At 42.7% G+C, this 26,938-nt stretch overlaps 1 protein-coding gene across 2 annotated transcripts in view; it reads left to right on the top strand.

Moving 5' to 3' along the window:
• Positions 1 to 24,873, top strand: part of WDR1 (WD repeat domain 1) — a 75,941-nt gene extending 51,068 nt beyond the window's left edge. The window contains exons 12-15 of one of the 2 annotated variants that reach the window (XM_078394074.1): positions 6,365 to 6,475; positions 15,363 to 15,536; positions 21,552 to 21,696; positions 23,917 to 24,873. In XM_078394074.1, the coding sequence (XP_078250200.1) occupies positions 6,365 to 6,475; positions 15,363 to 15,536; positions 21,552 to 21,696; positions 23,917 to 24,026 (540 nt within the window). In that variant the 3' untranslated portion in view covers positions 24,027 to 24,873. The remainder of the gene's footprint in view (positions 1 to 6,364; positions 6,476 to 15,362; positions 15,537 to 21,551; positions 21,697 to 23,916) is intronic. The other variant, XM_078394075.1, reaches the window with a different exon arrangement.
• The last annotated feature ends 2,065 nt before the right edge of the window (positions 24,874 to 26,938 follow it).

The following is a 26,938-nucleotide window of genomic DNA, read 5'->3' as shown; positions in this document are numbered from 1 at the left end:
GACCCTCTTTCATATCCCAAAAACCTCATTTTCTTTGCTTTTGGTTTTCCTTTCCTTCCGATTTCTTTTGGTACATGCACCCAAGCACTACACCCAAACACTCTCATATGCTGTATGGAAGGCTCCCTCCCATACAGCATATAATACGGGGTTTGCTCTATAGCTGAAGAAAACAATCTTTATGATATAATTCAAAGCTAACAACGCTTTTCCCCAATACCCATGACTCATGTTAGCATCTGCTAAAAGAGAATCTTTCATTGTCTGTAGGACTCCATTCCTACGCTGAGCAACTCCATCTTTAAAAGGATAATATGGACTAGTTTTCCTGTGAAAAATTCCAGTGTTTCTCAACCATGTTTGAAACTTTTCTGACATAAATTCAGACCCTCTGTCTGTCTGAATTTGTGCCACTTTCTTGTCATAATGTTTTTCTACAACGTTTACCCAATTTCTGAAGAGATTGAACACCTCTGCTTTGTTCTTCATCAAATAACAGAAAGAATACCTTGTATCGTCATCTACAATGACTAGCACATATTTCACTCCACCCATAGATGGCGCAAAAGGCCCAGTTATGTCAGCATGAACTAACTAAAATGTCCTCTGTGTCTGACTAGAATGTTCTTTCGGTTTTGGACATACCTTTGATTTTGCTAGCTTACATACTTCACAATCTAGATAATTTTTACAAGGTTTTACTCTTTTCCAACAACACAAGAGGCGACTCTATACATGGAAATCACCAGATGGGCAGTATCGAAATCAGACTGATTATATTCTCTGCAGCCAAAGATGGAGAAGCTCTATACAGTCAGCAAAAACAAAACCTGGAGCTGACTGCAGTTCTGATCATCAGCTTCTCATAGCAAAATTCAATCTTAGACTGAAGAGAGTAGGAAAAACCACTGGGCCACTCAGGTATAATCTAAACCAAATCCCTTATGAATACACAGTGGAAGTAAAGAACAGATTTAAGGAACTAGATTTGGTGGACAGGGTGCCTGAAAAACTTTGGATAGAGGCTCGTAACATTGTCCAGGAGGCAGCAACAAAAACCGTCCCAAAGAAAAGGAAATGCAAGAAAGCAAAGTGGCTGTCCAATGAGGCCTTAGAAATAGCAGAGAGGAGAAGGGAAGCAAAATGCAAGGGAGATAGGGAAAGTTACAGAAAATTGAATGCAGACTTCCAAAGAATAGCAAGGAGAGACAAGAGGGCCTTCTTAAATGAACAATGCAAAGAAATAGAGGAAAATAACAGAAAAGGAAAAACCAGAGATCTGTTCAGGAAAATTGGAGATATTAGAGGAACATTTTGCGCAAAGATGAACATGATAAAAGACAAAAATGGGAGGGATCTAACAGAAGCAGAAGACGTCAAGAAGAGGTGGCAAGAATACGCAGAGGAATTATATCAGAAAGATTTGGATATCCCGGACAACACAGATAGTGTGGTTGCTGACCTTGAGCCAGACATCCTGGAGAGTGAAGTCAAGTTGGCCTAAGAAAGCATGGCTAACAACAAAGCCAGTGGAAGTGATGGCATTCCAGTTGAACTATTTAAAATCTTAAAAGATGATGCTATTAAGTTCCTACACTCAGTATGCCAGCAAGTTTGGAAAACTCAGCAGTGGCCAAAGGATTGGAAAAGATCAGTCTACATCCCAGTTCCAAAGAAGGGCAGTGCCAAAGAATGCTCCAACTACAGTATAATGACACTAATTTCACACACTAGCAAGGTTATGCTCAAAATACTACAAGGTCGACTTCAGCAGTATGTGCACCAAGAACCCCCAGAAGTACAAGCTGGACTCCGAAGAGGCCGAGGAACTAGAGACCAAATTGCTAACTTGCGCTGGATTATGGAGAAAGCCAGAGAGTTCCAGAAAAATATCTACTTCTTCATTGATTATGCAAAAGCCTTTGACTGTGTGGACCACAGCAAACTGTGGCAAGTTCTTAAAGAAATGGGAGTGCCTGACCACCTTATCTGTCTCCTGAAAAAACTATATGTGGGATAGGAAGCAACAGTTAGAACTGGTCATGGAACAACTGATTGGTTCAAAATTGGAAAAGGAGTACGACAAGGCTGTATATTGTCCCCCTGCTTATTTAACTTATATGCAGAATACATCATGCGGAAGGCTGGACTGGATGAAACCCAAGCCGGAATTAAGATTGCCGGAAGAAATATCAACAACCTCAGATATGCAGATGATACCACTCTGATGGCAGAAAGTGAGGAGGAACTAAAGAACCTTGTAATGAGAGTGAAAGAGGAGAGTGCAAAAAACGGTCTGAAACTCAACATCAAAAAAACTAAGATCATGGCCACTGGTCCCATCACCTCCTGGGAAATAGAAGGGGAAGACATGGAGGCAGTGACAGATTTTATTTTCCTGGGCTCCATGATCACTGCAGATGGAGACAGCAGCCACAAAATTAAAAGACGCCTGCTTCTTGGGAGGAAAGTGATGACAAATCTTGATAGCATCTTAAAAAGCAGAGACATCACATTGCCAACAAAAGTCCAAATAGTCAAAGCTATGGTTTTTCCTATTGTGATGTATGGAAGTGAGAGCTGGACCATAAAGAAAGCAGACCGCCGAAGAATTGATGCCTTTAAATTGTGGTGCTGGAGGAGGCTCTTGAGAATCCCCTGGACTGCAAGGAGAACAAACCTATCAGTTCTAAAGGAAATCAACCCTGAGTGCTCACTGGAAGGACAGATCCTGAAGCTGAGGCTCCAGTACTGTGGCCATCTCATGAGAAGAAAAGAGTCCTTGGAAAAAACCTTGATGTTAGGAAGGTGTGACGGCAAGAGGAGAAGGGGACGACCGAGGATGAGATGGCTGGACAGTGTCTGCGAAGCAACCAACATGAATTTGACACAACTCCGGGAGGCAGTGGAAGATAGGAGGGCCTGGCGTGCTCTGGTCCATGGGGTCATGAAGAGTCGGACACGAATAAATGACTAAACACACACACACTCTTCCACCTTTAGCAAAAATTTCAGTTTTCTGTACCACTCTAAAATTTGCATGACCAAGCCTTCTATGCAGTAGGTGAGCACACTGATCATGTTGTGGTGTGTTCCTAATCATGTTTTGTGTCACTTTGTTCTCTTTTAACACATACAAATTGTTTTGAAGTTTTCCTATGGCACAAATTTCATTTCCTTTCTTAATTGTGCAAGTGCTATCAGCAAACAACACTGTATAGCCTTTATCACGGCTAGAGATACTGAGAATATTACACTCAAGTTTTGGAACTGATAAAACATTTTAAGTTCCGTTTTCAAACCTGGCATAAACACAGCCCCTTCTCCAGTGGCAGCAGACTTTTCTCCATTTGCTAGGCTCACAAAGCTGTGCTCTGAAGCTCCTAGAAAAGAAAACTCTTTTTTGTTAGTTAAATGGCATACAGCCCCACTGGTGACCTTGGCTTTATCAGCAGCAGCCTGTATGAGAGAAATCCTCCCCATCTTTTTCTTTCACTTTTACAGCCAAAGGATTCTCTACATTCTTTCTGTACATGTTTCTCAGAACCACAGTTGAAACAGTGTCTCACAGTAAATGCTTCGTTTTCCTCCTCTCCCATCCTGGAAGCAGTTCTTCTGCGCTGTGGACTGTTTTCTCTCCTTCGCTGTGGGCTGTCATGTCTCATTTTATTTTCGGATCTTTCACTCCTCCGTTGCTCCTCCTCCAGCAGTATGCCCGTCAAGTATTCAAGGGTTAAATCACCTTCTGGCATGGACTCCAGGCTCGTCACTAGCACATCAAAGTCCTGTGGAAGACTGCTTAAAATAACATATACTTTATGGGTTTCTGTAAACTCCATGTTTCTCTGCTGAAGCTCAATAAATAGTGGTTGTTGTGGTTTTTTTGGGCTCTTTGGCCGTGTTCTGAAGGTTGTTCTTCCTAACGTTTCGCCAGTCTCTGTGGCTGGCATCTTCAGAGGACAGCACTCTGAAGATGCCAGCCACAGAGACTGGCGAAACGTTAGGAAGAACAACCTTCAGAACACGGCCAAAGAGCCCGAAAAACCCACAACAACCATTAGATCCTGGCCAGGAAAGCCTTCGTGAATACACTCAATAAACAGGTTTTTCATCTTCTGTAGATGCTGAGACATGCTTTTGCCATCCTCAAGTCTAACTCTATACAGCTTTCTGGTTAAAGACACTTTACTTCCTGCTGTATCACGAACATAAATTCGTCTCAAAGCCTGCCAACATTCTTTAGCTGAGGTCAGTCCATGTACATGAATCAATTGGCTGTCCTCCAAACAAAGAATTATAGCCGATAAAGCCTTTTGATTCTGTTTCCGTTGTTCCTCATCTAATGCAGCAGGGGGATTGGTAACAATCTGCCACAATTCCTCCCTTCTTAGGAACATCTTGGCTTTCATCAACCACGTCTGATAATTCTTTTCATTCAGTCTTGTCAAGGGAAAGCCTCCCATGCTCACTGCCCCAAATGACTGCATGCTGCTGCTTTTCTCTCAGTTTTCCGTTCTTTTTCCCCTCCTGGGCTTTAAACGACAGAACTCTCACCTCCCTGGACTTCTTCCACTTCCCTCTCTGGTACTCACCGGCTTCCTTGGTGCAAGATAGGTATCGCAGGGCACGTCGCTGGGCCCATAACCCAATGTTAGTGCAAAAACGCAGAAGAACAGCAGGTTTAGCAGAGTATTAAACAGTCCAGGTAGTCCAGAATAACTCACACATACGCCAGCAGCTTCTCCTCCACTAACGTGTATTTACATTTACAGCAGTTCAGTCTGGCAGCATAACAGGTAGCATTCATCACAAAGCAGGAAGATAGATCAGCTGTTCAGTTTCACACATATATACACATACAGATCTGCTTGTGTCCAATCGTATTATATGTTGCATGATGCATGAGTCAGCACTGCTGTCATCATGACTCAGTTTTCTACACATCTGTTCATCATGGCCACTCATTAATATACTTTATTCTGATCAGACCTGTAAATTTGTCTTGACACATGATAAATAGCTCTTTTTGCTATCTTCATAAGTACCAAAATACACAGTACTGTAGTGTTGTTCTATATCTTTCATGAATACCTCATGCTGACCTTATGGGCCTTTTTTCTTGAATAGCCTAACAGAACACATATAATACACAGAGATAGCTGGATGTTTGTGTTATATTTATTTTGATATATTCCTTTTTTAAATGTTTGTTCAGTTTATTAAACTTCCATACTATTGGATATAGAGGGATGTGGTGGTGCTGCGGGTTAAACCACAGAAGCCTCTGTGCTGTAAGGTCTGTAGATCTTCAGCTGTAAGATCGAATCTACATGACAGAGTGAGCGCCGTCGCTTGTCCCAGCTCCTGCCAACCTAGCCGTTCGAAAGCATGCAAATGCGAGTAGATAAATAGAGACCACCATGGTGGGAAGATTAACAGCATTCCGTGTCCAAGTCGCACTGGCCATGTGACCATGGAAGATTGTCTTCGGACAAACGCTGGCTCTATGGCTTGGAAACGGGGATGAGCACCGCCCCATAGAGTCGAACACGACTGGACAAAAATTGTCAAGGGGAACCTTTACCTTTATCTTACTATTGGATATTGCAATTGAACCGTTCATATACTCAAGCCTTCAGTGTCTCCTTGCATGCGCTGGTACATTCTCCAGCTTCACTTAGCTGCAGTGTATGCATGAGTGCTACAGCTATATGGGTAAAGTCGTGTAAGGTCCACCCATCTGTACAGGGTGAAAGTTGAATGGTAAATGCAGAAATGACAGGTGCCACTCATGTGGAAATGCAGTGGCCATATAGAGAAAGCTTGAGCTGTATATCTCTGTTGTAGAAATGGAATCTCTGTTGTAGAAACCCATTACAGTGGTGGCTCGCATTACGACGTTAATTCGTTCCAGTGAAATCGCTGTAAAACAAAAACGTAATGTGATTTTAAAAAGCCCATAGAAACGCATTAAAACCCGATTAATGCGTCCCTAGGGGCTTGAAACTCATCGTCCAGCGAAGATCCTCCATAGCATGACCATTTTCGCTGCCGTTGCAGCAAGGAATCTGTGCCAGAAAAGAGCGGGTGGCCATTTTGTTTACCTGCTGGCCATTTTGAAACCACCGATCAGCTGGCCTAAAATCATCACTTTTGCGATGGTCAGTTCCCGAAGCAGGGAACCGATCATCGCAAAGCAAAATTCCGCATAGGGAACATCGTTTTGCGATCGCAAAAACATTGACGTCTAGCAATTTCGCCGTCAAACGGAGCACCCGTTAAGTGAGACACCACTGTATACCAAATTTCAGAGCGTCACTGTGCTAGAGATACAAATGAATCACATTGTTCTTCGAAATGACAGATTGTCTTGATGAAAGATAAGAAGAAATGCTTTGCAATTGATAACCCTGGTTTTGACCCAGAAGTTGTAGCAGTTCATCCAGGAGGTGGTATGGCAGCAGTTGGAGGAACAGTAAGTATATTTTTTTCTGAATAAAAGTAACTTTTTTGATCAGAGGATCCTGGTCAGTATTTTAAATGAAATTTGCCAAGTATCATATGCTATAGAAAAATTATTACTATAATCATTATACTCTTGTATAGACCTTAAATCAACTAAAACAATGCTCACTAAAAATATCAAGGAGCTATGGGCACATACCACTGTTTCCTTTGGGACAACATGTCCACCTTCTGTCCTCACCGGAGGACAAGAAGTTGTTTACATAGACCTTTCAGCAAGAGGGCCTCTCTGTTACCAAACAGTAGATGCTCTCTGCTAGGCACACTGTGGATGCTGCAGTGAAGTCCATGGCTACTTCAGTAGCATTACAATATTTTTCTTGGTTGAGAACAGCCAGCCTTGCTGAAGAATGCCCATGCACACATTGAGGACCTTCCTTTCGATGGGGCATGCCTCTTCAATGCAGAAACTGATGACATTTTAGAAAATGTTCAAAAGAAAAAAGATGAGCAGCAAGGCGTGGGGAGTCTACTTGTCCTACCAACAATGCCCGCAGCATAACCAATGGAGGCGACCATACAATTCCTATCAAAAGTTCCAACGTGAACTTCAAAGACAAACACCTTATATACCTTACTTCAAAAATCAAAGAACCAAACCTCGTCAACAGCCAATCACTATGCGAAATGACCGCAAGCCCAAACATCACGTTTGATGCTGCCCCGACCAAGATAGCAAATCATTACACCTATCCTGCCCTTTCAAAACACCAACCTGTCTGGGAGTCCATCACCACATATGTCTAGGTGCTCTCCATCATCTGAAATAGCTACTGCACCCGCTACTTCCAACTTCCTCCATCAAAACACACATCATCACTCCACTGTTGCAAACCCTACAAGAAGAAATAAAAAATTTACTTCTCAGAGATGCCATAGAACCAGTATATCAAAACAACAAAGGGGTTTTCTCTCACTATTTCAGCGTCCCCAAAAAGGATGGAGGTCTTCGCCCCATCTTGGACTTAAGAGAACTTAAGAAGTACATCAGTACCACAAAATTCCATATGATTGCCCTTGGATCAGTCCTCCCCTTAATCTGAAAAAACGAGTGGTTCACTGTCATAGATCTCAGAGATGCATATTTCCACATTTCCATACATCCTTCACACAGAAAATGTATTCGGTTCCAATTAGCATCCCAAGCCTACCAATTCAAAAGACTTCCTTTCGGCCTCGCCACAGCTTCAAGAGTATTCACCAAGTGCATGGCACTGGTAGCTGCTTACCTCAGACTTTGAAAAATTCTCATCTTCCCTTACATAGTCGATTGGCTCCTTGTTGCTCACTCCTGTTGCAAAGCTCAATGAGACACACACTTCACCCTTACCCTTCTTCACAATCTCGGTCTTGCTGTCAATGAACAAAAGTCAAACTTAAAGCCTACCAAGATTGTCAACTACATAGGCGCATTCATAAACTATGTACAAGCTCGTGCTTTTCTCCCTGCAGACAAAAGACACAATTTAATCACCTTGCTTCAGGATTTCACCCCTCGTGCTATGATACCCGCTTTAACCATACAGCACATACTAGCACCATGGCCTGTATAACATCTGTTGTACAACATGTACATCTAAAAATGAGATCTTTCTTGCCCTTTTTAACTTGTTAACAGACTGTCCCCACACTCTTTTGAGGGTCACTTCAGAGCTCACCTGCCAACTTCAGTGGTGGTGTTTTTCTCCCAACCTGTCAGTCGGATGACCATTCCAACAACCACGTGCACAAATACAGGTTATGACCGACGCCAGCCTCACAGGCTGGGGAGCACACTGCAAGTCCCTCAAAATCCATGCCAAATGATCTCACAGGGAGAAGTCGCTCCACATAAATGAATTGGAGCTGCTAGCAGTAATAAAAGCATGCAAAGCTTTCAGAAATCTTGTTGGCAAAATGGTACAGATTGCTACCAAAAATACCACAGCTACTGTATGTACTACATTCTCAAAAAAGGTGGCACCCACTCTCCCAGTCTCCTCTACTTATCAGTCGACCTCTGGGAGTGGTGCCTAACACATCATATCTGTCTCAGGGTTTTACATATTGCTGGTCACGACAACAACCTGGCAGACCTCAGCCGCACGAATTCTCAAGCTCACAAATGGAGTTAGATCAGTCGATCTTTCTTTGTGTTTGCAAGCGTTGAAGCAAACCAACTTTCAACCTCTTTGCCTCCCGTGTGAATTGGAAGCGCAAACATTACTGCTCTCAAGCCTGAGTCGGCAGACACTCCCAAGGAGACGTGTTTATTGGCCGATGGCCCAAGACCCTTATCTCTTTCCACCATTCCCACTCCTCCACAAAGTGGTGGTCCATCTGCAACAGGACAAGCCCAATCCCATCGTCATAGCCCCTTGGTGGGCGAGGAGACCCTGTTCCCAGTCCTCCACAATCTGTTATCAGACATTCACCATCTCCCTCACCTACCACATCTCCTCACGCAGAACACGTCCCAAGTACGCCACCCAGACTTACCTGTTCTGCACCTGGCAACATGGAGGATTCCACCTCACTGATGAACATCCTCCATCAAGCAAAGAAACCCTCCATTAGGAAGGCTTACCTGTACAAATGGAAGAAATTTAAGTCCTTCACTGAAACTTTGTCATTGCCTTCCATCAATGCATTGCTTGCCACTGTTCTCTGGTTCTTACTCCATCTCAAGTCTAGGTGTCTTTACCTCTCCTCCTTAAGAGTTTACCTCTCCACAATAATTTCCTACCAACCACCCAGCTCTCCAGCATCTGGGTTTTTCAAACATCCGACACTGAAATGATTTCTCAAAGGTCTGTCTCATATATATCCAGAATTCATCCACCCTTCCACAATGGTTGTTAACCCTTGTATTACAACAACTCACTAAGGCTCCCTTCGAGCCTTTAGCTGCAACTGATATCCAACTACTTACCTTCAAAACATCTTTCCTAGTTGCCATCATATCCGCTCGACAAGCCAGTGATTTAGCAGCTTCACCCTTATTTACAGTTTTTTCCAGACAAAGTAATCTGTTGATATTTCTTTCCTCCCCAGAGCCATATCTCAATTTCATATTTCCCAACTGCTAATGCTCCCCTCTTTCTTGCCGGCACCATCTTCGGCTAAAGAAAGAATTCTCCATACGTTGGATGTTAGAAGAGCCCTTGCCTTTTATCTTCAGCGCACCCAACCTTTCAGACATTCACCTTGCCTTTTTATCAGTCACCAACCCCCTACCAAGGGTTGTCAGGTGACTTCTCAGACTATCTCTAGGTGGCTGGCTTCAACCATTCACCTTGCGTACCAGCTTGCTCAGAAACCAGTTCCAAAGGTGATTCGCTCTCACTCTGCCAGGGCAGTGGCAGCTTTCACAGCGTTTCTCCATGGTGTACCTCTTCCAGACACCTATGCTTCTGCCACATGGGCACAGCCGTCCACTTTTATCCGGCACTATAGACTGGATCTCTGACAGAAGTCTGATGCATCCTTTGGACGTGCTGTTTTAGCCTTTACCTTGGCGTGATACCCTGCCTCCAGGTAAGACAGTTTACTAGTCACCTAGGGTGTGATTCACAGAGGCCACACGGAACAACAGTTTACCCACCTGTAGTTGTAGTTCTTCGAGTAGACCTCTGTGATTCACATATCCCGCCCAACCTCTCCACTGTCACACCATACTGCCTAAAAATGCAGCAGTTGACACAACTAAAGGGAGAGTCTTGGCGCCAAGGTACTTATACAGGGAGGGGCATCTCTAGAACAGCTCAAACTGCCCTTTCAGAATTTGACACTAATCTTTACCTCAGCCATTCTTTTTTTTTCTCCTTTGTTTTTAATGACTGGACTCTCTTGTGGTCTCTGTAGCTTTGACCTCTGTATTCACTCTCAGCATACTCAATTGTCAGCCATACTATCCTTGGCCTCCAGAGCCTTCTTTAAGTAGTGCACTCAATGTGGCAGGAAGATTCCTCAAAATAGATTGCCACTCCAAATGTCTCCTTTGCCGAGGAGAAGGCCTTATCATAGAAGAATACTATAATTGTTAAAAGCTTTCTAAACTAGCTCTTTGGAACTATCAACTATGCCTCCAGCCTTCCTTTTAAGAGAAAGTCCTGCAGGCATCAGCGCAGGTTGTTCACCATCAAGCTCTGCAGCCTCCACTGATCAGTTCTGGGCCACCTCTTTTGGCCAGTCAGTTTCATGTCTCCTCACCAAACTTGTACACTTTTAACTACGCTCGGCACTATTATGTACATCAGAACTTGCCCTGTTCACATCAAGAGCTCTTCATCATTCTACTTAGACATAGGCTTGTTCATGCTGTCCCTCTCATGAAAAGAAACACAAGAGGAGATGAGGCACCACCCTCGTCAACTTCATCCCTTCAGCAGGAATGTACTGTGTCTGATGGCAATCAGACCTTATCCTCAAACATGCCACATCTTCTGGTAGTGCTAGCAGGCCTACCCTTGATCTCAGAGCCTCCCTTTATTCAACTTCAAGACATCAACTTCCTGGTTCACCCCTGCCTACTATCAAGCACCAACAGCAGTTGATACCAGCCATGCCATAGAAGTCCAGCTCTGGGCTTTTTACTCTGAGGATGAGCTGGTTGAGTAATCTGTTACTTTCTGGGTCTGATCTCAATCATTGAGAACCCATCCTGCACATTCTTGATCCTGGAGCTCTCTTCCACCTGGATTTTGCTCTTTACTCCAACATCATTCCTCCAGCCAGAAGCTTCATGTCCTGTTTTATCAACCATTTCCAGGATCACTGTGCTACCTTCACACTCATTAATCTCCTCACTCATTTTCTCTTCAACCCTCCACTTCCTCCACTTCATCAGTGATTCCACATGCATCTCAGTCTCAGTCTACCTATCGACACTGATGCCTCTCACCACAACTGAGTGAAGCCAGAGTGTTTCACTGAATGCCTGGATCCCGATCTTGCTGATACTGACATTTTCAGCTTCCCCCAGCCTTTTCATATTCCAGGATGTTACCTTTACAGTGGTGCCCCGCATAGCGATGATAATCCGTTCCAAAAAAATTGTCGCTATGCGGGGCAAAAAAGCCCATAGGAACGCATTAAAACACGTTTAATGCGTTCCTATGGGCAAAAAACTCACTGTTATGCGAAGAGCCTCCATGCAGCCGCCATTTTCGCTGCCCGGTAAGCGAGGAATGGGCGCGAAAACGCTGCGGGTGGCCTTTTTTAAACCCGGCGGCCATTTTGGAACCGCCAATCAGCTGTTTAAAAAATATCATTATGCGAAAATCGGTAAGCGAAATGCTTACCGATCATCGCAAAGCGATGTTTGGCCATATAAAACATCGTTATGCGATCACTTTTGCAATCGCAAAAAAAATCGCTATGCGGATTCGTCATTAAACGAATCGCTCGTTATGCGGGGCACCACTGTATATCGTTACCATGCTTGCATATACAGTGGTGCCTCGCTTAACGATGTTAATTGGTTCCATTAAAAAATCGTTATGTGAAAACATTGTTAAGTGAAACACCATTTCCCATAGGAATGCATTGAAAACTGGTTAATTCGTTCCAATTGGAACAGATTAATGCTTGCAATCATTAGGCCACCTCCTGAAACCTATGCAAACTTAATTTGGTGTTGTTCTGAGTCGTTGTTAATTTTTGGTGATTTTTTTTCTCTCTCATTGAAAAGCATTGGACCGTCCGTCCAATGCTTTTCAATGAGAGAGAAAAAAAATCACCAAAAATTAACGAAGACTCAGAACAACACCAAATTAAGTTTCCGTAGGTTTCAGGAGGTGGGCTAACAATTGCAAGCATTTAAAACAGGCTTCAAACAGTTTAAGACACTTTTACAGGAGCGAAAAGGGAGATCGGAAAGAGCTTTAAAAGGGAAACGGAGATCAAAGAGCCCTTTCCGATCTCTCTTTTCGCTCCTGTAAAAGTGTCTTAAAGTGTTTGAAGCCTGTTTTAAATGCTTGCAATCGTTAGCCCACCTCCTGAAACCTATGCAAACTTAATTTGGTGTTGTTCTCAGTCTTCGTTAATTTTTGGTGATTTTTTGTTTTCTCTCTCATTGAAATGCATTGGACGGACAGTTCAATAGAGTTCAATGAGGGAAAAACAAAAAATCACCAAAAATTAACAATGACTCAGAACAACACCAAAAGGGAGATTGGAAAGGGCTCTTTGATCTCCGTTTCCCTTTTAAAGCTCTTTCCGATCTCCCTTTTCGCTCCTGTAAAAGTGTCTTAAACTGTTTGAAGCCTGTTTTAAATGCTTGCAATCGTTAGCCCACCTCCTGAAACCTATGCAAACTTAATTTGGTGTTGTTCTGAGTCGTTGTTAATTTTTGGTGATTTTTTGTTTTTCCCTCATTGAACTCTATTGAAGTGTCCGTCCAATGCATTTCAATGAGAGAGAAAACAAAAAATCACCAAAAATTAAAGATGACTCAGAACAACACCAAATTAAGTTTGCATAGGGTTCAGGAGGTGGGCTAACGATTGCAAGCATTTAAAACATGTTCCAAACATTGTAAGACACTTAAAAATGAGCGAAAACGGAAGAGCTTCAAAAGCACTGAAGCCGGCTTCAGTGCTTTTGAAGTCCTTTCCGATGTCTGTTTTTGCTCATTTTTAAGTGTCTTACAATGTTTGGAACCTGTTTTAAATGCTTGCAATCGTTCGCCCATCTCCTGAACCCTATGCAACCTTAATTTGGTGTTGTTCTGAGTCGTCGTTAATTTTTGGTGATTTTTTTAATATTCTCCATTGAAAGCTTTTGAACAGACCATTCAAAGGCTTTCAATGGAGAATTTAAAAAATCACCAAAAATTAACAACGACTCAGAACAACACCAAATTAAGTTTGCATTGGGTTCAGGAGGTGGGCTAATGATTGCAAGCATTTAAAACAGGTTTCTAACAGTTTAAGACACTTTTACAGGAGCGAAAAAAGGACATCGTTAAGTGAAATTCTCCCATAGAGAACATCGTTAAACGATGGGGGAAATTCCTCAAAGAAACCCATCGCTGTGTGAATTCATCATTGTATGACGCAATCGTTGTTCGAGGCATCACTGTACCTTTATGATGATCCCTATGGCTCGAACTGACAGACCAAATGCTATTCTCATTGTCATCACTACCCACCCTTGCAAACTTACCTAGATCCTTCGTACCAAGCAGGCCTTCTGCCAGGACCAGCCTCTTAAACTCTGCCTACTTTGTGGTTAGTTCCAGTCAGGCCCATGTTACACTTCCACTAGTTCCTTCAGTGGCTTCTCAGCAGATCCAACCATCAGTATTGAAGCCTGCACTGATCACAGTTTCAGCCTCATTGTCCAAATTGCTGCATGCACCCTCAATATGGAGAGCTACTTCTCCTGGAACCCAGAATCCTAGTCTCCTGGTTCCACTCCACATCCAAGTGAAAAGGGAGAGGGAACTGTGTTCCCCCCCCCTTATCTGTCCTTCACCCATCCATCAGCACCCACCATTGATGGATGACTAGAATCCTCTCACACATGCTGATGATGTACAACTTTATCTGGATTGACTCCACTGGATGGCAGAGGCCCTTGACCTTTTTGAAGCCCAACCAAACACTTTCATTGTCACTGTTTTGAAAGGGGACACAGGTCCCCTCCTCTTCCAAGTCCACCATGATCTTACCATCTTTTCTTCACATTGCTTAAGAATCCTGGCATAAACCAGCCCTGGTGTGTACCTTCTTTCATTAGTAAAGCAAAGCGTGCTGCTTATATACCAACCCATAGTGCTTCCAGCACTCTCTGGGTGGTTTACAAGTTAATTATGCAGGCTACACATTGCCCCCCCCCCAGCAAGCTGGGTACTCATTTTGCCGACCTCGGAAGGATAGAAGGCTGAGTCAATCTTGAGCTGGCCACCTGGGATTGAACCCCAGGTCGTGAGCACAGTTTTGGCTGCAGTACAGCGGTTTAATCACTGCACCATGAGGCTCTTAGTCCAATGTAAAAGAAAAAATCAATAACTTCTACTGAGTTAGGGGGAAAGACTGCATAGTCCTCTTGAAATGTTCCCATAGTATGTTTTATTGTGGAGGCAGCACATGGTGAGACCAGGCACAAATTTCAATCCGTTCCTGTTGATTCTGTGGCACCCATCCTGCACAAACTCTTGGGCAATGGTAGTCTTAAAGCACTCATCTATTACATCAAAGCCCATCACTTAGATATGTAACAGATTGCCCCCCACTTGCCACATGTTTGACAGTGAGCCTAAAGTTTTGGGACAACTGCTACTCTTCCGAATAAGTCTCCTAGAGTCTGTTCCTCAGGACACTGATGTCAGGCTATTCTGTAGCCAAAAATGCAAACAATGATCAGAAGTCTGGGTATTATCTTCCCTGTCTACCTCTATCCTACATCTCTTAGCTTTACAGGCCACTATGTAAATTCTCTTCCCATCACAAAGATCACTTTGAACCTTTTCCTCATCTACACACCAGAGGAATACCACCTGACCTCCCACTCAGAAGGTAGACTGTTGACCCCAAGAGATGGCTTTGATTGCTTGCCCTACCTCCACTCTGCTCTACCCTTCTTTGTCAACTGCTTCTGACAATACATCAGATCTCTGTGTCCTGAACATCCTAGCTGAAGTTGTTTGTGACTATTTAAGGAGAGAGCAGCACTTTTTAAGCACCTATGTCTCTTGTGTCTCTTTAACTTTTTGAGGGAATAAAGTACAAGCCACTTACATGTTTTAGTGTATTTATCAGGGTCGGCAACAGGAGATCTGAAAGTTTTCACTTCTTCTTAAGGTGTTGGTATACACTTAGCAGGGCTTGACCTTGTAATATTTTGACTTTTAGGATGGAAAAGTATACTTGTATACAATCCAGGGGGCTTCTTTAAAAAGAAATGAAAAAACACTGGAAGCTAAAGGACCTGTGACCGATCTGGCTTATTCCCATGATGGTGCCTTCCTTGCAGTGACAGATGCAAGCAAGGTTGTCACAGTGTTCAGCGTTGCTGATGATTATGCGGTAAGGACTACTCTGTGATCTCATAAAATATTTTCTGTTTCATTTCTTAAGCCTAAAAAGGTATAGATTTGCCAGCAGTCAGTACAAAATAAGTACAAACCTTACTGCGAACACTTGGGATTTTATATTGCATGTTCCTCACAAGCAGCTTCATTTAAATACTGAAAAGCTTTTGAAACAAAACTAACCATTACAATTGTGATGGGATGTTACAAATGCAAAGCTAATGGCCAGACATTTGCATCCACCAGACTTCTAACTCCCCTCCCTGGTCTTTGAGATTTTAAGGGAAAGGTATTTTCTCAGTCCCACTGCAATCTCAGGCATGTTTGGTAAAGTACCCAAGAATGGACATTTTCAGTGGCTGCTTCCAGCTTACGGAATTCCCTGCCTCATCAGACTAGGGTTGTGCCATCTTTCTACTGGCAGCTGAAAAACGTCCTTCCTAAAACGTGCATGATTCTTTTTTTTAAAGGGATGCAGTACATTTTTTAAATTTTTAAAAAATTCAGTGTATTTAAAAAATGCAGTGGTGGCCCGCATAATGAGCGCTTCGTTTAACAACGAATCCGCATAGTGATTAAGTTTTTGCAATCACAAAAGCGATTGCATTGCGATGTTTTAAATAGGGAAAAATCGCTTTGCGATGATAAGCTGTTTCGCTTACCAATTTTCACATAACGATGTTTTTAGAACAGCTGATAGGCGGTTCCAGAATGGCCACTGGGTAAACAAAATGGCCGCCCACTGTGTTTTCGCGTGCAGTCCTTGCTTACCGGGCAGCAAAAATGGCGGCCTTATGGAGGATTTTCGCTGAATGGTGAGTTTTTTGCCCATAGGAACGCATTAAACATCTTTTAATGCATTCCTATGGGTTTTTTGTTTCGTATAGCGACGATTCCACATAGCGACGATTTTTCTGGAACAGATTATAGTCGCTATGCGGGGCACCATTGTAATGGCTAATGGATGAAGTACTGGGGTACATCTCAGACATGTGGCTTGTGCAACACGATATACCTCATTACCAGTAATCAGCCATAGCAAGTTCTCAATATACCAGAACATTCCAGTCTGTAGTTATGAAACTTCTACTTCTGCAGTAGAAGAATTGGGCACTGGGCTAGTCATAGTAATGATGGGAAAAATAATGTGGTTTTAAAACCTGACACCCCTGTATAAATTGATATCTACCTATATAATGTCTTGCTTATCCTTGTAACTTCTGTGCATTTAGAATGTTAGCACTCATAAACAGTTGACCATCTTGGCCATGAATTACCTTTTAAAATTAAAAGTTGCCCATTTTTAAACTATACATTATGTTCGTGAAGGCTTTCACGGCCGGGATCTAATGGTTGTTCTGGGTTTTTCGGGCTCTTTGGCCATGTTCTGAAGGTTGTTCTTCCTGACGTTTCGCCAGTCTCTGTGGCCAGCATCTTCAGAGGATAGCAACCTGTGCTCTGAAGATGCCGGCCACAGAGATTGGTGAAACGTCAGGAAGAACAACCTTCAGAACATGGCCAAAGAGCCCGAAAAACCCAGAACAGCCATTATACATTCTGCGCTTCCAATATCAACTGTAATATCTAAAAATTAACAGAGTTAGCAGATTCTGCTATTTTTAGAAGTAATGAGACAGTATATGTTAACCTCTGTATTAACTGTTTAGCAGTTAAATTAATGACCCGTTTATGTTACCATATCACAATGAGAAGACCCTGAGAAGCAGAATAGATGGTTGGGAAATTCTCCCCACTGCATTCTTCGCTGATTCTCTACTTCACCTCACCTCAGCCTTCTAATGGTGGCAGAGCATTAGACGCACAGATTGCAAGTGTTTCCTAAGCAGACCTGGGCTTGGGTGTAATATATGTGGAAAATCTTTGAGCAAGCAAGATAAGTGACTTACAATTTGTCACTAAGTCAGGCCTGGGTGGGTTGAAGATTCACAGGTGCAATAGGCGTTGGAAAGATGAAATCTCCAATGGAAAGTTTGAGCTGCTTGTGGCTTCCCCGTTTAAACTAATGCTAAGCACCAGCCATCCTTTCTTGTGCTATGCCATCTCTCTATACAGCAAATTTATTTCTTTGATAACCCTCCCAATCTAGCAGGCTTTATTCCATAAGGTGGTAGAAGATTTTTGTCCCCTTCCCCTGGAAATGTTTACTTGCTCTATGTGAGAATAACATGTATATATCTAGAAATTGTCAGGAACATACCTGAATGCTTAAAGTGGGTGACCTCATTTTTAAAACTGTATATGGCTGAAGTCATATGTATCTTTATGACTGAAGTCATTGAAAGCAGAATCCTCTTTATGTCTGCTCAAAAGTACATCCCACTGACTTCAGTGGGGCTTGTTCCCAGGTAATTGGCACTAGCATTGCAACCTTGGTTATCAGTAGTTACATAGTCTCCATCTAAACACTGTTACCACCAAAGTATTAGAAGATATCCTCAGTAGCAGCATTTAGCTCTGTTGTGACATATGAATTGTTCTTACACGACCATTTCTGAGCATTTAAATCATTTGAAAAATAAAACTTCATCACATATTTCAGGCAGAAGGTTTAATGACACTTCTCATGAAATGTAAATCACATGCTTGAAGATTTCCATGAGAAAATGAATCCATGTCAAGTACAGTGGTGCCTCGCTTAATGAGCGTACCGTTTAACGACGAATCCACATAATGTGATAATGCAATCACATTGCAATGTTTTAATGGTCAAAACATCGCATTGCAATGTTTTTTTCAGCAGCTGATCGGCTGTTCCAAAATGGCAGCCGCACGCCCAAAATGGCCGCCACAACCATTTTCACGCCCTGCCCTCGCTTACCGAGGGCACAAAAATGGCGGCGCTATGGAGGAACTTCGCTGAACGGTGAGTTTGGGAGCCATAGGAACACATTAAACTAAGTTTAATGCGTTCCTATGGCTTTTTCCGTTCCGTATAGCGATGTTTCCTCATAGCGACAATTAATCTGGAATGGATTAACGTCGCTATGCGGGGCACCACTGTAATTATAAGTTGTTCATTTTGAGGGCTCTGTACATGTCTGTGCATGTGTGCAGTTGATAATAGTACTGATAAAGGAAAGAGAGGTTTATTTCTAACTAGAAAATGAGAAGGCTGATGCCATCACAGAAACTGACAAATATTCTGAACCGTGATAGTGAGGTGGCTTGTCATTAAGTGTCTGTCTTTCAGTTGGAATGATAAATGCATGGCAAATAGTTAATTATTTAATTTCTATTTTTTTAAAAAAAAATCCAATTTCTGAAACAGCAAGAAAAATTCTGTTTAACAGAATGCTGTTTCATATCCTTTCAAAATGTACTAACCGGGTTCTGTTCTGAAGCAAACCACATAATTCAAATTAAGCCATCTAAGTGAGTTAGGCTCTACTCTCCTGTGAAGGAAGGGACAGGACAGGAGAGGATTATAGCTGTACTTCAGTCAAACATTTTGATTGGAAACCTTCCAACAAAAGAGAAATATTGAAGGATGAAACAAAAATATTTTAAAAACTGATTCAAACTCTTCATAACAATTTTATGCTTTGTGCAAATAGTACACAGCAAAAATTGTAAACAAAAACATGTTGTGCAGCCTAATGTAACAATTTATATGACATGCAGTCTAACTGAGCAATGCTATCCATGTCTGTTTAAAGGTAAATCCCATTATTTATTTTTGTTATTGGATTTATATCCTGCCCTTCTAGACAGGAGTCTACTCATTATACCCAAATTACTTCCAGGTATGTAGGTGTAGGATTACTTACGTGTCTTCTAATCACAGCCTCCCTTCCTCTACAGAGAAACATATATTTTACTGGAAAGAAATGCATTAACAGAAATATGTAAAGTATTTAGAGAAAATATAAAAACTACATTTGTAATTAATCAACAAACCTAAATTTAAGAGCAAAATACATTGGGAATAAATCTTAATCTTGGCAACTAGATTTCTCTTAATTTCCCGGGAGTAAGCCACACTGAAGAGCATGCACAGAACTTAATTTAATGAGTGCAAACTTGCTAACCTTCAATATTTAATTAGTATTATAAAAGGTAAAGGTTCCCCTTGACAATTTTTGTCCAGTCGTGTTCGACTCTAGGGGGCAGTGCTCATCCCCGTTTCCAAGCCATAGAGCCAGCATTTTGTCCGAAGACAATCTTCCATGGTCACATGGCCAATGCAACTTAAATGCGGAATGCTGTTACCTTCCCACTGAGTGGTCCCTATATCTACTTGCATTTGCATGCTTTCGAACCGCTAGGTTGGCGGGAGCTGGGACAAGCGACGGGAGCTCACTCCATTGCGTGGATTTGATCTTACGACTGCTTGGTCTTCTGACCCTGCAGCACAGGCTTCTGCAGTTTAGCCCACAGCGCCACCACGTCCCTAATTAGTATTATAGTACAAGACAAAAGATTTTAAATCAAAGGTAATAAGGGTAGCTTAGAAGGGGTGTTCTTCACACCAAGTTAGTCTCATCTTGTGTTCCACAGTAGACACCAGGGGTGGGGATTCTCAATTTGCAACTCATACCAGTGACTTGAATCAGGTTTTTTTTAACAGACTCTGACTCAACTCATAACTCGGGCCCATTACATCCGAGTCACATTGTCAAGTCCCTGTGATTTTAATAGAGACCAGCAGGTCTCCAATGAAATAATAGGGACTCAAAAACACAAATCCATTTTTAAAAGGGGGGGAAGGTAGGGCGGGGGAGGGAAGCCTCAGCTTATCTTGAAGGGAACAGCCATCTTTCAGGTGAGCCAAAGAGGTGGACGGAGTCTTTATGTAAGCCTCCACCCCTCCACTTGTGGCTCCCTTTCAAGATGCCTTCGTTCTCTTTCAAGACTGCTGCGAGAGAGTGAAGGGCCCACCCTTTCCTTCTCTTCCTTGGGCCTCTTGAGGTAAGGAGGAGACAGCCCCAATGCAGGTAAGAGGGGGTGCATTGTAGGAAGGCAGTGGTGGCGGGGGGCCACCATAACGGGTTGCAGCTGCCCAACCAGTGCACATAATTCAACTTTTTAACTTACGTGATTTGAAATTGGATCCCTACAATACTCTGAGACAATCAGAATTCGTTTTCTGGGGTGGATAAAACAATACCATATGGATGTTGACAAGTTTGGACGGAAGCCTGAGTCTGACTCTTGGGGCTCAAGTCTAAGTCTTTGGGTCTGGAGTTCCAAGCCTCAAATAAGGGGGTTACATTCTCCTCAGGGACGGCAGCCATCTTTAGAGGCAGCAGGCCTAGATTCCCTTCCAGGAGCCAAGGGCCTGCTGCCTGAGTCCAGGAACCCATCACCCAGCTGATAGGTGGGCATGCAGAGCATTCTGGGGAAAGGAAGTTGACCAGCTGTCCCTATGCACGCTTCCGCCTATCAGGTTTGGCAATGCTCAGTCTAAATCTTTGGTTCTAGTTCCAAGCCTAGGATGCGCGGCAAACAACTCGTGGCTTGAATTTGAGGCTTGGAACTCAAGACTCAGACCCAAAGACTTAGACTTGAGACTTGGGCCCCAAGAGTCAGACTCAGTCTTCCATCCAAACAACTTGTCAACATCCATATGGTATTGTTTTATCCACCCCAGAAAACGAATTCTGATTGTCTCAGAGTATTGTAGGGATCCAATTTCAAATCACGTTAGTTAAAAAGTTGAAGGAGAAGGAAAGAAGATTACAATAGAGGGGGAAGGGAAAGCAAGAGGATAGTTTTGATGAGATGAGTAGGAAAAGGGGTTTTTGAAAATCCATGTTACTTTTCATTCTGTGCAGAGAAGAGGGGAACGAATAAAATAATGGGTAGAATTTTTCCTGCTTTTTATAGTAAAGCTTTAATCTAGTCACCTGACTTAAATGACAGTTTAATATCAACTGAAAGGTTAAAATGTGTTTCTTCCAATTTAATCTTAATTGAACCCCTTTCTATTAACCTTCCCATTTCCAAATTAGTCTGTTTTCTCTTTCTCTTGTTTTCTCTTTCTGAATAGGAATATAATGTATTTTATGGACATCATGCAAAAATTGTCTGCATTGCCTGGTCACCAGATAATGAACATTTTGCTTCTGGAGGTATGGATATGATGGTGTATGTGTGGACACTGAGTGACCCAGAAACCAGAGTCAAAATACAAGGTTTGTATATGGTAATTCTTCCATTAGTGCAGGATTACATTTGAAGGAGTAATATTGGTTTGGTTTGATAACAGAGTACATGTTAGTGTAAGTTGTGTTTTTAATAGCTAATTACATTGATAGAAAAGAAGACTTTTTAAAATACTTGTAACAAATATTTTAGACATATGGCTAATACTCCACTTGGAGCATAGGGGGAATTGTATAAGCTTTTTCCTGCTCCACCAGATCTTATCGTGCAACCAATTGTGTAACCAGTTTTGCAATCCAGTCAAGAACTGGCAGAGAGTAATGCTTAGGTGATTACCCTTCAGTGTAATAGGATGCTGGCCCATAGATCTTGGTAGTTTCAGATCTATAGTTTTCCTTCAAAAATAAACAATTTGTGAACAATGAGCCCCAGAATATGAGATCTCCTCTAAACATATGCCAAAATCATCCAATTCTTTTATTCACATTTAACAGCAACCCCCCCATAGTTAATAAATCAGTAGTTAATTTCCAGATCCTAATATCCATAGTTGATACCCCAAAATTAAGCATTGTCCTTTTCACACCAAACCTATGCTAAAAGTTTGCAGTGATTTTGCAGCACCCTTCTCCAGTGATGAGACTGGCATGCCCAGAGGGGAGTACTAGTGAGCATGTCCAAACTCTTTCAGTTCAAGTCTATACCAGAATTGCGGTTTTTCATTATATGTTCATATAGTCCACAGCAGGCCTAAGTGTTGAAAAACATTCTGAAAATGAAGATAGGTTTCACAATAAATGCAGCCTGAACACTGCTTTTGATTTTTTTTTTTTTTGGTGGGGGTGGGAACAGAGGTACCTTGTAGTAGCCATGTGACCATTGTAATGCAAAAACTGCTAATGCTGCTAAGAACAGCACAACTCTCTTTTGTTTGCAAGTAAAGGAGAAAAATTGTCATGGGGCATTTTCAGAGGTTATGTGGGACTATATTATGGCTAAGGCAGTTTCACAGCTGACCCAGTGAACCTAGATAATATGCAAAATAGAAACACACACAGGCTTCTGCATTTGCTTAGCATGAAAACTGCTTTCCTCTTTATACCAAGCAGAAGTTTATAATTGAAATAGAAGAGACAAGCTAAATAGAAAAAGTTGCAGAATACACTTTTCACACCCAAAAACACTGCTGAATGCAATTGTACATATACAAATATGATTGTAAAACTTGGACCTAGATTTGGAGTGAAAAAGGACAATTCTGGATTTTAGTTGTTAACTACTATTTATACTGTTTTGCAGAACACTGCTAATGGTTTGCAAAACGTTGGCATAGGTTTTGATGGTTTGTAATTGTGACGTTCACCTCTATGAAGCACCTACTTGTTGTGCCCTCACAAAGGCTCCAGTCTTTGTTTCCCTCACTGCCACCAGTGGATTACCTCTATCCACAATATAAGACATTTGTCAAAACACTTGTCTGGTAAATGCAAACAGAACTTATTTATTGAAATGTAGCAAAGATAATAATAATCACTGATGTTCTTCAGATGTACAATATACCATTCTCTTGCCATATAATTTCCATCTTCTCTATCTTCTCTTAACCAGTCTCTAACTCAGTCTCTATCTCTTCTGACTCTCTGATTCTGACTAACTCACTGACTCTCTCCTGACTCTGCCTTTTAACCTCTCTCTCAGCTTCACCTCTCAACAACATTAGCATACAACATGAATAATACATGACTTATACCTAACAAAGGATGAACACTACAGTAATGAACAGAGCCAAAAATAAATTCCACCAGAAAAGTGGTTGAAGATGTTTCTCCAAGCATGGCAAGTGAGATCACACCCACAGTTTTACTGATACAGAAAGAAAAGAATGCAGAGAATCTGCTATAGGTCCTTAATATCATCTCCTGCTTTCCACTGTACTATATTTTCTCATGGTATGCTGCCATACAACAAGGCCTTCAGCCCTTGTGCACAAGCAGCTCCCAGAAGAGGCAGTGCCATGGACAGGCACCAGGTGATGTGCTATGCTCAGGAAGATGAGGTCTGTAAGAGCCTTAATTAGGTAGCAATAAAAGACCTGTTGCGTGTTGGATACAACTGTGATACAGATGTATCAAGTGAGCAAACAGGATCATGTGGGAAGAACAGGTATAAATATGATTCTGAACTTTTAAAATGGTAAGTAAGACTGGTTTGCAACCATTCACATTTGTCTTTCACCTTCTCTCTGCCAGATGCCCACAGATTACATCATGTAAGCAGTTTGGCATGGTTGGATGAACATACTTTGGTGACAACATCTCATGATGCATCTGTCAAAGAGTGGTCTGTTTCCTACAAATAAAACACCTTCATTCAGGAGAACCTCATCAGGGACTAGAAGTATGGAGTGAAACATAAAATAGGATTTCTCTTCCTTAAAGTTAACAAATCTGTAATGACCTTGAGGTCCTAAAGCATATATTTACCGACGGTGTTTCTATCTGAAATTAATTTTTGAAAAGCTTTAGTCAGTGATAGTTTGCACATGAGAAGCACTTAAATTATGTCTGAAGCTCATTAAAATTGTGTGCTGAACATTCCAAATTCTGCAGGCTAGATGGTGGGTGAAGAAGCGTTAAAACTTATTTGGTTCCTTATTTTTTAAGTATATAAGACACACAAACACTTGCACATGGTATTGTACAGCACGAGAGAATTCTCATTTGTTTCTAATTGCAGAACATTTCTTTACCAACCATCATGGTAAGAATGCTAATTGTGATCCAAAAATATATCATGGTGTGCAGCTACTGTATACTGGCTTGTCTGTAATGCACCAAATTGTTGCCTCAGATTTCTTTAATCAGATAACAAAGTGGGTATGTTCATAATAAACTTTTTCTGTATTTGATGTCCAGATTTGTAGTGTTTTCTAAGACAAATTGCAGGTGTGTGTATTGTACTTTGCCAGTCTATTAGAATTTAAAGTTTACAGATAAATGTCAATGCATTTTTCCAAATACAACCTTGTTATCGCCTTTTGAACAAATGAGAATATTCAGTTATAATTTGTTTGTCTGGAAAGGGATTCTTTCAGATTTGCTTTAGATATAGTTGGTTTCATAAAGAGAAATTTATTGATGTAAGAAACTGTGCAGTAATTATAAACATCTTTTTTCAATACAGAAATTAAAGTGAAGTAAAGCATTTTCATGAGTTCAGCTGATCATTATGATGAGCAACTCCAAATCCCATAGAAACTATCTGAAGAAAGAGTTTGTGTTTACAATGCGGTCACATTTATTTTAGAATTCTGTAAACCTCCAACCTGCATACATGTATAAAACAAAGTACAGTGGTCCATCGCATAACGAGCACCCCGTTTAACGACGAATCCGCATAGCGATGCGGATTTTCCGATCGCATTGCAGTGTTTTTAATGGGCAAACATCGCATTGTGATCATCGGTAAGCGTTTCGCTTACCGATCTTTGCATTGTGATGTTTTAAAGCAGCTGATCGGCGGTTCCAAAATGGCCGCTGGAAGAAAAAATGGCCGCCCGCAGCGTCTTCACGCGGTTTCCTCACTTACCGAGGTGGCGAAAATGGCGACCGGATGGAGGATTTCTGCATAGCGGTGAGTTTATCCCCCATAGGAACGCATTAAACGGGGTTTAATGTGTTCCTATGGGGTTTTCCATTTCGGATAGCGACGATTCCGGATAGCGATGATTTATCCAGAATGGATTATCGTAGCTATGCAGGGCACCGTTGTATCTGTTTCTCACACACTTCATTTGTTTAAAGAGGCAAGATGATTAGAAAAGAGAGCAGGAGCATGTGCTTGTAACACCAGAGTAGTGTATTTGTGCCTGCTCCCCTTTGTTCTGTTTTCCTCATTGTGTAGAAACTTCCACAAGAAACTGCTACAAGTTTTTGCTATAACAGCAACACACGGCCCTTTCTTTCCTCCTCTTGCCCCTTCAGCGCTGTTATACATAAAAAGAGCAAACTGATATTGGATACTATTCAACTTACAAAATATGAGTGTTTGAAGAATATGGGATTTTCATTAAGTGGATAAAGACATTCAAATGGTGTGTTGTCCCTTCCACTTCCTTTAACATGGAGAATTTAAACACCAATTGGATTGGCCCTGAGCACTCCCTAGTGTGATAGGACAATCTTGACTTATCAGTCTTGTTCCTGCTTCTTTTCTTATCTCTATCTTGACTTGATTATGTTTTGTCTTTCCCTTAACTGTTACATTTATTAAAAAGTGCTTTTCCCTCCTATCTTATTTAAAACCAATGAGGGAATTAAATCAGTGTTCCTCAAACTTTTCTGTAGTGCTGACCGGGGGGAGCCTCTGAGGGAGGTGGGGCGGCCCCTTGCGCTCGCGCATTCCCCCTCCCACCCGCCCCTGTACACACTTCCCTCCCCACAGCTGCTTTGCGCGCAGGGGGCGCTTGCATGAAAGGGGGAGGGAGCGCTCGCGCTGGCAAGCGTGCCCACAAAGCAGCTCTGGAGAAGGGAGTGCATGCGGAGGGGGCAGGGGAAGTCTGTCCGCGACTTCCTGGCTCTTGTCCACGCCCACACCCCTCTGCTGTCGCTGCTGGGAAGAGAGCAGCCGGAGCACCCGGCCATGCTCTTCCCTCCCGGCTCTGGTCCACCCCCACCCACCCGCCGCCGCTGCCAACGCAGACCTCCCGCCCGCCCCTGCACTCACCTCTCCCCACAGCTGCTTTGCGCGCGTGGGGTGCTTGCATGAAAGGAAGCAGCTCTGGGGAAGGGAGTGCATGCGGAGGGAGCAGCGGAGGTCTGTCTTTGCAACCTCCTGGATCTTGCCCACTCCCACCCCCTCCACTGTCGCTGCTGGGAAGAGAGCAGCCGGAGCACCCGACCATGCTCTTCCCTCCCGGTTCTGGCCCACACCCATTCACCCGTCCCCGCCGCCACAAAGGCAGACCTCCCGCCCGCCCCTGCACTCACTTTCCTCCCCCCGTTGCTTTGCGCACGCGGGGCGCTTGCATGAAAGAGGAAGCGCTTGCGCTGGCAAGCATGCCCGCAAAGCAGTTCTGGGGAAGGGAGTGCATGCGGAGGGAGCAGGGGAGGTCTGTCTTTGCAACCTCCTGGCTCTTATCCATGCCCACAACCCTCTGCTGTCGCTGCTGGGAAGAGTGCAGCCAGAGCATCCGGCCATGCTGTTCCCTCCCGGCTCTGGTCCACCCCCACCCACCCGCCGCCACTGACGCTGCAAAGGCAGACCTCCTGC

This window comes from Pogona vitticeps, chromosome 5 (genome assembly GCF_051106095.1).
Source record: "Pogona vitticeps strain Pit_001003342236 chromosome 5, PviZW2.1, whole genome shotgun sequence".
In the NCBI taxonomy this organism is placed as follows: domain Eukaryota; kingdom Metazoa; phylum Chordata; class Lepidosauria; order Squamata; family Agamidae; genus Pogona; species Pogona vitticeps.
The sequence above is the reverse complement of the archived record's forward strand: the minus strand, read 5'-3'. Positions and strand labels throughout refer to the sequence as shown.